At 38.2% G+C, this 12,227-nt stretch overlaps 1 protein-coding gene across 3 annotated transcripts in view; it reads left to right on the top strand.

The window, feature by feature from the left end:
* BTBD8 (BTB domain containing 8) overlaps window positions 1-12,227 on the top strand; it is a 78,323-nt gene that overhangs the window by 33,736 nt on the left and 32,360 nt on the right. For all 3 annotated transcript variants that reach the window (XM_045584352.1, XM_036446098.2, XM_036446101.1), the window contains 2 exons: window positions 7,612-7,692; window positions 9,152-9,248. In XM_045584352.1, coding sequence (XP_045440308.1) covers window positions 7,612-7,692; window positions 9,152-9,248 — 178 coding nt within the window. The remainder of the gene's footprint in view (window positions 1-7,611; window positions 7,693-9,151; window positions 9,249-12,227) is intronic.

The raw sequence follows: 12,227 nt of genomic DNA, 5'->3' as shown, positions 1-12,227 counted from the left end.
ACTCCAATGCACGAATCTTGTGTAATGGGCCTTTTGTCTAGGTATAAATGTACTATGTAGTGCTAATTATTGTTAAACATAGTTGAAATATTGTTTGTAAATTCTGAAACAAAAGCATATGATTGTGGAACTTTATTCCACAGAGAGGGAAAGTAATTTTACAGAAAGTACATGTCTAATTTTTTCCTGGAAGAAATCTTAGTTCCTGTACACTTAGTGATAATTTTTACTACCTGATACCTTTTGTTTTATATATTTGTTTCTGTCTCCAGCAATAATAAATTCTGTCCTCAGCAGTAATAATATCTTACAATATAACACCATATATTTTCTAGACTTCTTTCACATTTATTATGCCCTTTCATTTTTTTAAAAATATATTTTATTGATTTTTTACAGAAAGTAAGGGAGAGAGATAGAGTTAGAAACATCGATGAGAGAGAGTCATCGATCAGCTGCCTCTTGCACACCCCCTACTGGGGATATGCCCACAACCAAGGTACATGCCCTTGACTGGAATTGAACCCGAGACCCTTCAGTGCCCAAGCCGACGCTCTATCCATTGAGCCAAACCGGTCTCTGCAATGCCCTTTCATTTTTATTTTACTTATTTATTTGTTTTTTTGTTTGCCCTTTCATTTTTATAATCAGTCTTTGAGAGAGCAGGTCTAGTCACATATTGCAGATAAATAAAAACAAGATCAGATAAGTTAAATGTGTTCCTGGGGGTCACTGGGTAATAAGTGCTTATGCTAAATATGCATTTCATGTTTTAATTCAGAGTCTATTCCATCACAGTCACTGAAGAAATTAGAAGTTCCCTATTGGCATGTGCTTTTGAGCTAGCTAACCAGCCCTCCACTGTTTAAATCAGTGACTTTCAAACTTTATCTCACAGGACCCTAAAGATCCTGGTGGGTGTGCTCGGGAGCACAGGTGTGGGATTGGGTCCAAGGGGAAGGCCGTTAGAAAGGGTGCCTCTTCAAGCAGTGCTGCTCCACCTTTATCTGTTTATACTGTTCACGGTTACTTCTGAGTTTAGCAATAGGAATAAAGGCAGTCCTTAACCCTCATGAGCCATTAAACATTCAAAATGCACAGGCTTTAAAAAATGATGTCTTGCCGGAACCGGTTTGGCTCAATGGATAGAGCGTCGGCTTGGGGACTGAAGGGTCCCGGGTTCGATTCCGGTCAAGGGCATGTACCTTGGTTGCGGGCATGCCAGTAGGGGGTGTGCAAGAGGCAGCTGATCAATGACTCTCTCTCATCGATGTTTCTAACTCTCTATCTCTCTCCCTATCTCTGGACAAAATCAATAAAATATATATTTTTTTAAAAAAATGATGTCTCTTTACTAAGAGATCAGTAGACAAGAAAGAATTAGTGGCAACAACTATTGGTCCCTATTCCCTCACCTGTAATTCCCCATCTTTGATTATGATGGAGGTAATGGATATTTACTTTTATAATACGGCTTGACTACTACTGACAGACTTTAACAGCTTATTCAAGGGAAGGCCAAATAGAGGAAACCAAATTTGTTTCAAGTGTCATCCAAATTGGTGCAGTAATGCCATCAATGACCAGGCTCACTCCTCTTTCAGTATTTCCTCTTCACTTCTGTTGTAAGTCTCTGCTTCTTACTGGTTCATCTTACCCAGAGCTGCTGTATCAGCATTGGGGGCTCACTCCCAATTGGCTTTTTCACTTCTCATGCTAGCACATTGGAAATGAATTCCATTTCTCTTACTTTGATGAATAAAGCAAGGTTTTCTAACACGAAAATGAAAGAAGAATGTCTCAAATTACTATCTAAAATGTTATTAGTATCATAATTAAATAAAAGCCATTGGAAGAGTAAAGGGAATTTAAAAATTTTACTTAAAAAAAAACTCACATCTTTTAGGGATTTGTATATATTAACAAATTCTGTTTTCATATTAACTTACACTGTAAATCTGGATAGGTGTTTCCATAGGTTGTGTAGTATAGTAGAATGAGCTTTGGTGTTCTCAAAGGCACTCCTACATCCAGTCCAAACTTTTTATATGGCTTTAGGAATATTCCTTACTTTCCCTGAACTTTCTGATGTTGTTGAAAAGATTAAATGAAATATAGCAAGGAAACAATCTGGCATAGTGCTTGGTACATAGTATGTAGTGCTCAATAATATTTGCCTTCTTTCCCCCCCTCCCCACCCCCCAAATTAGATTGTTCTCATTTTCTAGAGACAAATGGGTTCAAGTGAGGGTCATTCCCGATACCAGGACAGCAATGCCTGCTTTGCTTGGTCCTCAGCCTCTCTTGGAACTGGGCCAGTCTTACATGTCTGCAGGATGTTTTCTGCAACAGATTAGAATGAAATCCTGTCTGTCCTCACAGAAAAGAACCAGTGTTCTTAATGAGTGATAACTCAAAGACATTAATGCATGTTATATTTTTCCAGTGAGACAGCCTTCAATAAATTGAGGTCGGAATAGTAGAGTCCTACAACCAACCCTACTTCTACCCATGTCCCAGAGTTGGGAAGTGGAAGGGTATACTTGGAAGTTCTCCTGTTCTGGTGGAAGAAGGGAGAGATTTACCACTTCCTATACTGGAAACTGAACCACGGCAGTATTTCTGTAAAGAAACCTCACGTATTTCCATTTTCTATACATAGATGTCCTCCAGTGGTGGCTTGGGGCTTTGAAGCATGAAATTGGATTATCTCATCTCCCTTAGGAGATTTCTGGAGATTGCTCTGAACCTTCAGTATGATCTTTTGAAATATAAATCAGATCATATTTCTCTTCTGATAAAATCCTCAGTGCCTGCTCATCACAATTAGAATTAAATCCAAATCTTTACCATAACCCAGAAGACCCTGCATGATCTGGTCCTTGGGCTTTCCCCAGACGATCCCCTAAAGCAGCTACAGCCAAACTTTCCAGTTGCTCTTCTTTATATTATCCTGTTGTATTGTCTTTATGATACTTTTCACTATTAAAATTATCTTCTTTATATATTTGTTTACATATTTATTGCCCATGTCCTACTTCTAGAATGCATGCTTCTTTATCCTCAAGGTCTAGAATAGAACCTATCATTCAATAAATATTGAATGTGAACAGATGAATGAACGAATGACTGGAGTGCATATGTTACTTTAACCCACACACATAGGGATCTGGGACTTTTGGAAGCACAGAGATTTTAGTAGAATAGGAGTATGTTTGCTCTCTGATCTTAGAGTTCTGTCCTCATACATTTTTCTTTGTTCTGATTCTGAATATATGTAATGTTTTCATTTCCTATAAGTTTCTATTCTGATTATGTTTAAATGGAAATAGTGCTTAACTCTTCCCATTTAAACTGAGTGCTCTTGGAGTAACTTCTTACTCTTTTAGGTCAGTTGATCATATCTTTCAGACTCTTTTAGTAAAAATATAAATGACTTACAACACAATACTGAGAAAGTATTAGTAAAACACCTGTCAAGACAGCAGGAAAATGGTTTCTTGCTGTTTTTATAGCTATCACATATATTGATACATAGACTCATATGTCTAGATTTTGCTATTTATGTTAATAAAACTACTTTTTAAAATATATATATATATATTTTATTGATTTTTTTACAGAGAAAGTGAGAGAGATAGAGAGCTAGAAACGTCAATGAGAGAGAAACATCGACTAGCTGCCTCCTGCACACCCTCTACCTCGGATGTGCCCGCAACCAATGTACATGCCCCTGACCGGAATCGAACCCAGGACCCTTTAGTCTGCAGACCGACGCTCTACCACTGTGCCAAACCGGTTTTGGCAAAACTACTTTTGTTTTTATTTAATCATTATTTTTTGCTTAAATATGTCAAGTCTTAAGCCATTCTTTCAACATAAATGGCTAATTCTCATTAACATTGACAAGAATGGCTCTTGATATTTGAGGAAAAGTGTATGGAATAGTATACATTCTAGTAATTATGCTAGTATTTAGAATAATAGGCTATGGATAATATGTCAAAATTATTCTTGTCATATACATAGTATATAAATGAGAACATTCAGGGATTGACTTTTTTCCTAAGTATTAAAGATTGGAATTTTGAATCAGTAGAAACCAGTACTTAGCCATAATAAGGACAAATTTATATTTATAAAATTAATTTTAAATTATTTACATATATTATAACTCAGTTTTTGAAAGATGCTATCAGTGCCCTAATAAGCCATTTATTTAAACGTTTCATCAAACATTTATTAAGCATGTATTATTTAAGGCCATAGAATCAAAACAAACACATTTCTAAGTATTGCCCTGTGGGACTCCATTTCTTGTCTTCTTGCCTTCCTCCTTTTATTCATTCCAGATACTTAGGTCCTATGCTTAACAAACTATGGGTGTCTTATCAGCACTGTCCCCACCCTGATTCCACTGCATAGTTCCTGTGCTATGTGGGAAATGGGAAATCTTCTCATTCTGGGATAGTGAATCAGTGCTTACATTCTGCTACTAGAGATGCAAGGATAACGAAAATTCAAACCCTCCCCTCACATAACTCAGTCTAGATAAAGATATTACAAGTCAGTTTGATAAAAGAGCCCAGGCTTTGGAGTCTCGAATGTCTGGATTTAAATTCCAATCCATCACTATCCATTTGACCTGGGGCATGTTACTTAATTTCATTTTTTCATTATAAAATGAGACTAATAATGGTGCCTACTATTGAGTTGCGATGATTAAATGTGCTAATGGCATTCAAAATATAAATTCAGTGACTGGCTCGTAGTAAGTGCTCAGTATAGATGTTAGTTATTATTGTGTTTAACAGTCAGTGATTTTTTTTGCCTTAGGGCATTAAGGAAACAATCAGAGATAAAGAATCATATGTCTTGTGTCTGAAAGATGAAGTAAATAGAGAGGATTTTTTAAAAGTATATTTTTGTTTCTTTCAGAAAGGAAGGGAGAAGGAGAGAGTGAGATAGATACATTAATGATGAGAGAAAATCACTGATAGGCTGCCTCTTGCATATCCCTTACTGGAGATTGAGCTGGCATCCTAGGCATGTGCCCTGACCAGGAATCGAACCAAAATCTTAGGGTTCATAGGTTGACACCCAACCACTGCACCATACCAGCCGGATGACAGGGGAGCATTTTAAGCCAAGTGAGCAATATGTGCTAAGACATGGATGTATTAGGTCTAGTAATAATTAATGTCGTTTTCTAATACTTTTTTAAATCGAATTTATTTAAACAATACGACAAAATTTAATCAACAATATAGTTGCCGTTGTTTTCTACTACTTGTGCCCAACGCTCAGGAAGCATTTTAATCCCTCTGTTGTAAAATTCTTGTGATTTTGATGCAAAAAATTCGGTCAATGCATTTTTGAGGCATTCTTCATTATTAAATTTTTTTCCAAGAAGAAAGTTTTGCAAAGAACGAAACAAATGGTAATCGGAAGGGGCAATATCAGGAGAATATGCAGGTTGAAGGAGAACTTCCCATTCCAACTGGCGCAGTTTTTCAGCAGTGATTCTTGCAGTATGCGGTCTTGCGTTATCGTGGTGAAGAATTACGCCCTTCCGATTAATCAGCGCGGGTTCTTTTTCTCTTAAAGCTTGGGCTAACTTTTCCAATTGGGCACTATACACTGCACTTGTAATGGTTTGGTTAGATGGTAAAAGTTCATAATGAAGAATTCCTTTAAAATTCCACCAAACACACAACATCACTTTTTTCGCATGCAAGTCAGGTTTTGGCGTGGGCTGCGGAGCCTCATTTTTGTCCAACCATTGAGGCCGCCTTTTCAAATTAACATACAGCTCCCATTTTTCATCTCCGGTAACAATTTGCTCTAAAAACGGCAAACGGTTTTGACGAGAGAGGAGCGAACTGCAAATTGTGACTCTCTGATTACGGTTGTTGTCGGTCAACTCATGAGGAACCCATTTTCCAAACTTTTGGACTTTGCCAAGTGCACGCAATTGATTGGAAATTGTTTTTTGTGAACAATTTAAAGTTGTTGCAAGCTCTTGTTGGGTAATTTGAGGATTTTGCACCAAAAGAGCTTGAAGAGCTTCTTGATCAAAATTGGACACACGGCCTCGACCACTCTTGTCATCTAACGAAAAATTTCCCTCGCGAAATTTCTCAAACCAACGCTGGCATTTTCTGGCGCTAACTGCATCTTGACCAAGAGCACTACAGATGTTTTTTGCAGCCTCACTTGCTTTTCTTCCTAATTGGAACTCGTAAAGCATGCAGTGCCGAATATGCTCTTCATCCGCTATCTTCTTAGCCCTAGTTTTGCAACAAAAACCAAACCAAACACAAACTTTTTCAAGCAAAACTTGTTAATTGCACTTCACACGTTCTGTAGATACCACGTGTTTGAAGGTTATGTCAATACAAGTCAACGCCAAGCAAGATTTTAAACGGATGTTTAAAAACGACATCAATTATTACTAGACCCGATATAAGGAATTACAAGTAGTTCTGGTATAGGAAATAAGTAGTTCACTTTTCTTGGAACAGCTGCTAGAGAGGGAGAACCAGAGTCAGATGATAAAGAATACTGTGCACTACGCTAAGGTATCTGGACTTTTTTTTCCTGTGGACTATGGATAATTGTTGAAATGGAAGGACTATATCAGATTTATATTTTAGCAAAGTCACTCTAATGGCAGTGTGAGAAATAGAAAGCAAGGAGATTATTTTAGGCCAAAAACCCATATGAGAGTGTTATCAGAGAATGCCTTTTTCTGTTGCTAGTGAGAGTGGGGTTCTTGGGGTGCGGCTGGAATAAGCATTTCTGGAGACCCCTTTGGGAGGATGAGATGTGGTAGGAAGCTTTATTTGTGTGGAATTATATCCCTCAGTTTCTAAAGTCCCATTTCCCTTAAACCAGTCCAAGAAAATATGCAACTTGGGGATTCAGCAGTGCTAGAAGCAAAGCCAGAGTCTAGTTTCCGTTCCATGTTGGAATTGGATCCAGCACAGCATCATGCTAGTTCCAGTCCATCAGTCTATTGTGTGGGCAAATGCAGAGGAGTGTACCCCTTGCAAAAAGAGACCAGGAGCGCAGCACACAAGAGCGAGCAAGAGGCAAGAGAGGGAACTCCTTTGTTTGGGAGTTATGTATCTCAAGTCTTCCTGTGCTTGCAGTGACCACCACATCTACTCTGCCCTGTTCCCTGGTGTGACTGACAAGTACCCTTCCCTGTGTCACCAGACTTTACTGGGCATGCCTATAATATTTGCCTTCCTTTGTTCCTTCCCTGTTAATAACTGTGTTTATTACAACAGTATCAAAAGGATTTTATCATAGAACTGATGAGAGAAAATGTGAGGCTAAACCACAATAAATAATAAATAATGAGTGGTGTGATAATATGCTAATAATATTTTAAAACATATAAAAGGCCATAGCTTCAATCATACTTCATATTAAATTAATGGCATACCTGCATGGATGTTATTTGAAGAATATATTCTTTAGATAAAAGTGAGATTAAAACTTTATCTTGGCTAAAAGTTTATGGGAAAATAGAATGTATAATTAGTATCAGTTAAACCTTAATTTCTGGATTTGCGATTAGTTTTTTCTTTTTTTTATTTTCAGTATAAACTATGTAGAAATGAATGTTATGATGTCTTTTATATATGGAGGAACTTTGGACTTTCCAGACAAAGCTAATGTTGGGTATGTATTATTTTTTTGATTATTTTAAATATAAAAGTATTACTATTTTTTGGCTTCTGCTTTGTTGAGCTATGTTTCAGATTATCAATGAAGTAGAAGCTTCACTTTTATCACCTGTTTTGTCATATCTTGTGTGTATTTGGGATTATCTAAAAATAATGTTACTGTTTTTAGAAGAAAAAAATGTTCTATCAATTCACAGTAATAAGATTAAGAAAGGTCTTTATTAGACTTAAAGTATGTTAGAAAAACCTTATATTTGTTTTGGAAAATAAATGAGAGGATTATATAAAACAAAATTGATTGAACCTTTATTAAATTTTGAACTATTATTTTACTACTTTATTTTTTAACTTTAGCATGTCTCTTAAAACAGAAAAAGAAAAACCTTAAAATCAATTTAAGAATATAGGCATCCTAAAGACCAACAATGATGTAATTCTTTTTTTAAAATCATTATTGATATTTTACGGAGAGGAAAGAAGAGGGATAGAGAATTAGAAACATTGATGAGAGAAACATTGATCAGCTGCCTCCTGCACACCCCCTACTGGGGATGTGCCCACAACTAAGGTACATGCCCTTGACCAAAATCAAACCTGGGACCCTTCAGTCCACAGGCTAACACTCTATCCACTGAGCCAAACCGGTTAAAGCATGATGTGATTCTTAATTGCTCTATAGTGAAATGCCATATAAACTGCTGAAATTCCATTGGAGAGTGAAATGTACCTGGTCATCTGATTTTCTGGATGTGCTCTCCTTTTACTGCTATTCTAACATCAAAGTGAAAGCTGCTCTTTTAATATTAAATATTCATTGGTTCTTTTGCTTACAAACTGAATAAATATGACTTAGGGGAAGAAAGCCTCATGAGTCACAAAGATTCAGTACTGAAGTTTTTCCCCCTGGAAACCTATATGAATTTTATCTTGCTCTCCAGGCTTGTTTGTTTCCTAAGTACCTAAAGTATGTATGGGTGCTCAGAAATATTTGCCCAGTGAAAGAAGTGACTGAAAATCTCTTGAATAATTGCATGATGTCTCTAATCTTAGGGTCATTTGTAAGCATTTCAATCTGATAAGCATCAATTTGTTACCTTAAAACTTTTATTATACAGATTTATTGCAAAGCATTTATAACTTTAACAGCTTCAAAGCAGTTTCCTGGGCTTTGAGATATATCTGCAAATCTGAGAGGAATTTGATTGAAACATTTTCAAATTTATTTCTTCATATTCTCCATTATTCAAATCTTGTGACAGTGCTTTCAACTTTTGGCCTTTTTGTAATCCATAAAGGCTTTTTTTTATTATATAGGGCAGAAGGTTATAATTAAATTAATAATAATAATTTATATTTTTCTCTTTTAAAATACATCATATATTAGTAGGAAGTTACTATGTATTTGCCTTGGTTTTTAAAATGGAGAATTAACACAATATCTACTTTTATTTTAGTAAAATACTCAATATGGCTGATATGTATGGACTAGAAGGATTAAAAGAAGTAGCAATCTATATTTTAAGAAGAGATTACTGTAATTTCTTTCAGAAGGTAATTATTGAGTTTCAGAAATCTTTACCCAGTACTTATGCCTTAAAGTCACACATTATTACCTACTAATTTTTAACTCTGACAGTAAAGTGTTTACCCGTATTTTCCGGCTTATAAGACGACCCCCTAATTTTACAGTTAAAACATAGGTTTAGGCCTATATTCGCTGTATAAGACTACCCCACACTTCAAAGAAAAGACTTACTTTGCCGTCAAGATCTGCAGGTAATTTTTGTGCAATTTTGGTCTTTTGCCCCCGATTTTCAGTTGACTTTTTTTTCGTTTCAAAAGTCGTCTTATACGCCGGAAAACACGATAAATCTTAAAAATTTAGTTAATTAGTGGGAACTTTAGTTGACAAGTAACTGATGTGCTATACTTTAAGAACAAAACAAAACAGACATTAATATCATTTTAAATTAAATTAAATTGAAGTGGGGTTTGTTGAAAGGATACAGGAGTGTCCTATACAATTCAAGATGGAAAATTGTACATCTGGGACTCAGGGTTTGGAAATAAGAGAAAGGAAATCAGGAATCCAGGTTACCTTCTACATTTACCAAGGTACATTATCACAGTGCTGCCAAAATTATACTTTCCTAAAATTATACTCCTTTTTTCTACCACTTCTCTTTATAATATGTACTTGGATAGAATATATTTCTCTTCTAAAATACTGACTTTTAAGTTTTAGTTTATGTAAACATATATTTATTGTCTAAAAAAAGATCCTATACTGTGTATTGGTACAGATTCCATTTGTACATTGTTTTTAACTTTATTTTTACATATTTTTATTGATTTCAGAGAGGAAGGGAAAGGGAGAGAGAGAAATAAACATCAATGATGATTTGAAACATCAGTGAGAGAGAAACATTGATCAGCTGCCTCCTTACACCCTATACTGGGAACCAAGCCTGCAACCTGAGCATGTGCCCTCACCGGGAATTGAACCATAATCTCCTGGTTTATAGGTCAACACTCAACCATTGAACCACACTGGCCAGGCTGTACATTATTTTTTATTCTTCATTGTTTTAATTTATACTGTGACTATAGGTTATTTTTATATTCTTAGTAGAGGCCCAGTGCACGAAATTCATGCACGGGGGTCTCTCAGCCCAACCTGCACCCTCTACAATCCAGGAGCTCTCAGGGAATGTCCTATTGATGATTTAGGCCCACTCCCCATGATTCTCTGCTCTCTGCGGGCCTGAAGGTTTCACTTCAGCCATGGAGACAAAGCTGCCATACCCAGCTCTCTGCTCTCTGCCTGCCTCTGCCATGCACCATGAGAAGGAAGCCCCAATGCCCTGCAGTGTGCTCTGTCTGCCAGGCCTGGGGGATTCGCTGACACCGACACACTAAGGAAGCCCCCAAGCCCTGCTGTCCGGGCTCTGACTGCCGGGCCTGGGGGTGTTCCTGCCACCTCTGTGCTAAGGAAGCCCCCAAGCCCTGCTGCCTGGGCTCTGACTGCCGGGCCTGGGGGTGTTCCTGCCACCTCTGTGCTAAGGAAGCCCCCAAGCCCTGCTGCCTGGGCTCTGACTGCCGGGCCTGGGGGTGCTCCTGTAGCCACCACTAAGGAAGTTCCCAAGCCCTGCTGTCCTGGTTCTGTTTCCTGGGCCTGGGTCTTCCCTGCTGCCGCTGTGCTAAGGATGCCCCCAAGCCCTGCTGTCTGGACTATGTCTGCAGTGTCTGGGGGTGGATCAAGCCTCGCTGCTTGGTCCCCGCCAACCCCAGTGGAGCTGACAGGCCCAGACACTGCAGCAGTGGTGGAGCAGGGAGGTGGATCCTGCGGACAGGCCGGACACTCCAGCAGCGATGCTGAGCTGACTGGGCGCCGCCATCTTGTGGCTATGGGGGCTGCCATTTTATCACGGAGTGATGGTTAATTTGCATATTACTCTATTATTATATAGGATTTATAGCTTTTTTGTATTTTCTAAATTTTCTACAATGGTATTTATTACTTTTATAATCAACAACAACAAAATATCTTAGAAGAATTGTTTATATCAATACTAGAGGCCCAGTGCACGAAATTTGTGCACAGGTGGGGTTACGGGTGTGTCCCTCAGCCTAGCCTGCACCCTCTCCAATCTGAGTTCCCTCAAAGTATGTTTGACTGCCCTCTCTCAATCCAGGATTGCTGTCTCCCAACAACTCACCTGCCTGCCTGCCTGATTACCCATAACTGCTTATGCCTACCAGCCTCATCACCCCCTAACCTCTCCCCTGCCAGCCTTATTGCTCCCCTACAGACCTGATTGCCCCCAACTGCCCTCCCTTGCAGGCCTGGTCCCTCCCAACTATCCTCCCCTACTGGCCTGATCACCCACAACTGCCTTCCCCTGCTGGCCATCTTGTGGAGACCATCTTGTGTCCACATGAGGGCGTCCATCTTTGACCACATGGGGTGGCCATCTTGTGTGTTGGAGTGATGGTCAACTTGCTTATTACTCTTTCATTGTATAGGATTCCCCTATTATTGGATACTTGAAGCAACAATATACATTGTATGAATTGTAATTTGATCATTTTAATAATTTCAATAATACTTAAATTTAGATTTTTGTGTTGGGTAGGACTTTTCCTAGCTTTCTATATTGTTGTAGCTAAGGAAGTACCCCATGTACTGAAACAGAGCCATAAAGAGATGGGTCCTGCACCACCACCACTACCACTCTCAGGATTTACTGAGGAACAGTTAAATTCAGCTATCTTTACTCAACTCTTTATTCCAGTTTCTATAAGTAAAGGGGCTAGCATGATGGCAGTCTGTGGTGACTTCAGCTTTATAGAAAGTGAAGAATTCTGGTGAAATATTTTCCTTCTCTTTCATCTGCTTCCCCCATCTTCCCAGCCAAATGAAAGTTAGGAGGGAGATCCAAGCATATCCCAAATAAAGACTACAGATGTCTTCTCTCCCCCAGAGGGATGTCTACCATAACTATTGATATAAACCCAGCCCACTCAAGA

Source organism: Pipistrellus kuhlii, unplaced genomic scaffold (assembly GCF_014108245.1).
Source record: "Pipistrellus kuhlii isolate mPipKuh1 unplaced genomic scaffold, mPipKuh1.p scaffold_m20_p_2, whole genome shotgun sequence".
Taxonomy (NCBI): Eukaryota; Metazoa; Chordata; class Mammalia; order Chiroptera; family Vespertilionidae; genus Pipistrellus; species Pipistrellus kuhlii.
The sequence above is the reverse complement of the archived record's forward strand: the minus strand, read 5'-3'. Positions and strand labels throughout refer to the sequence as shown.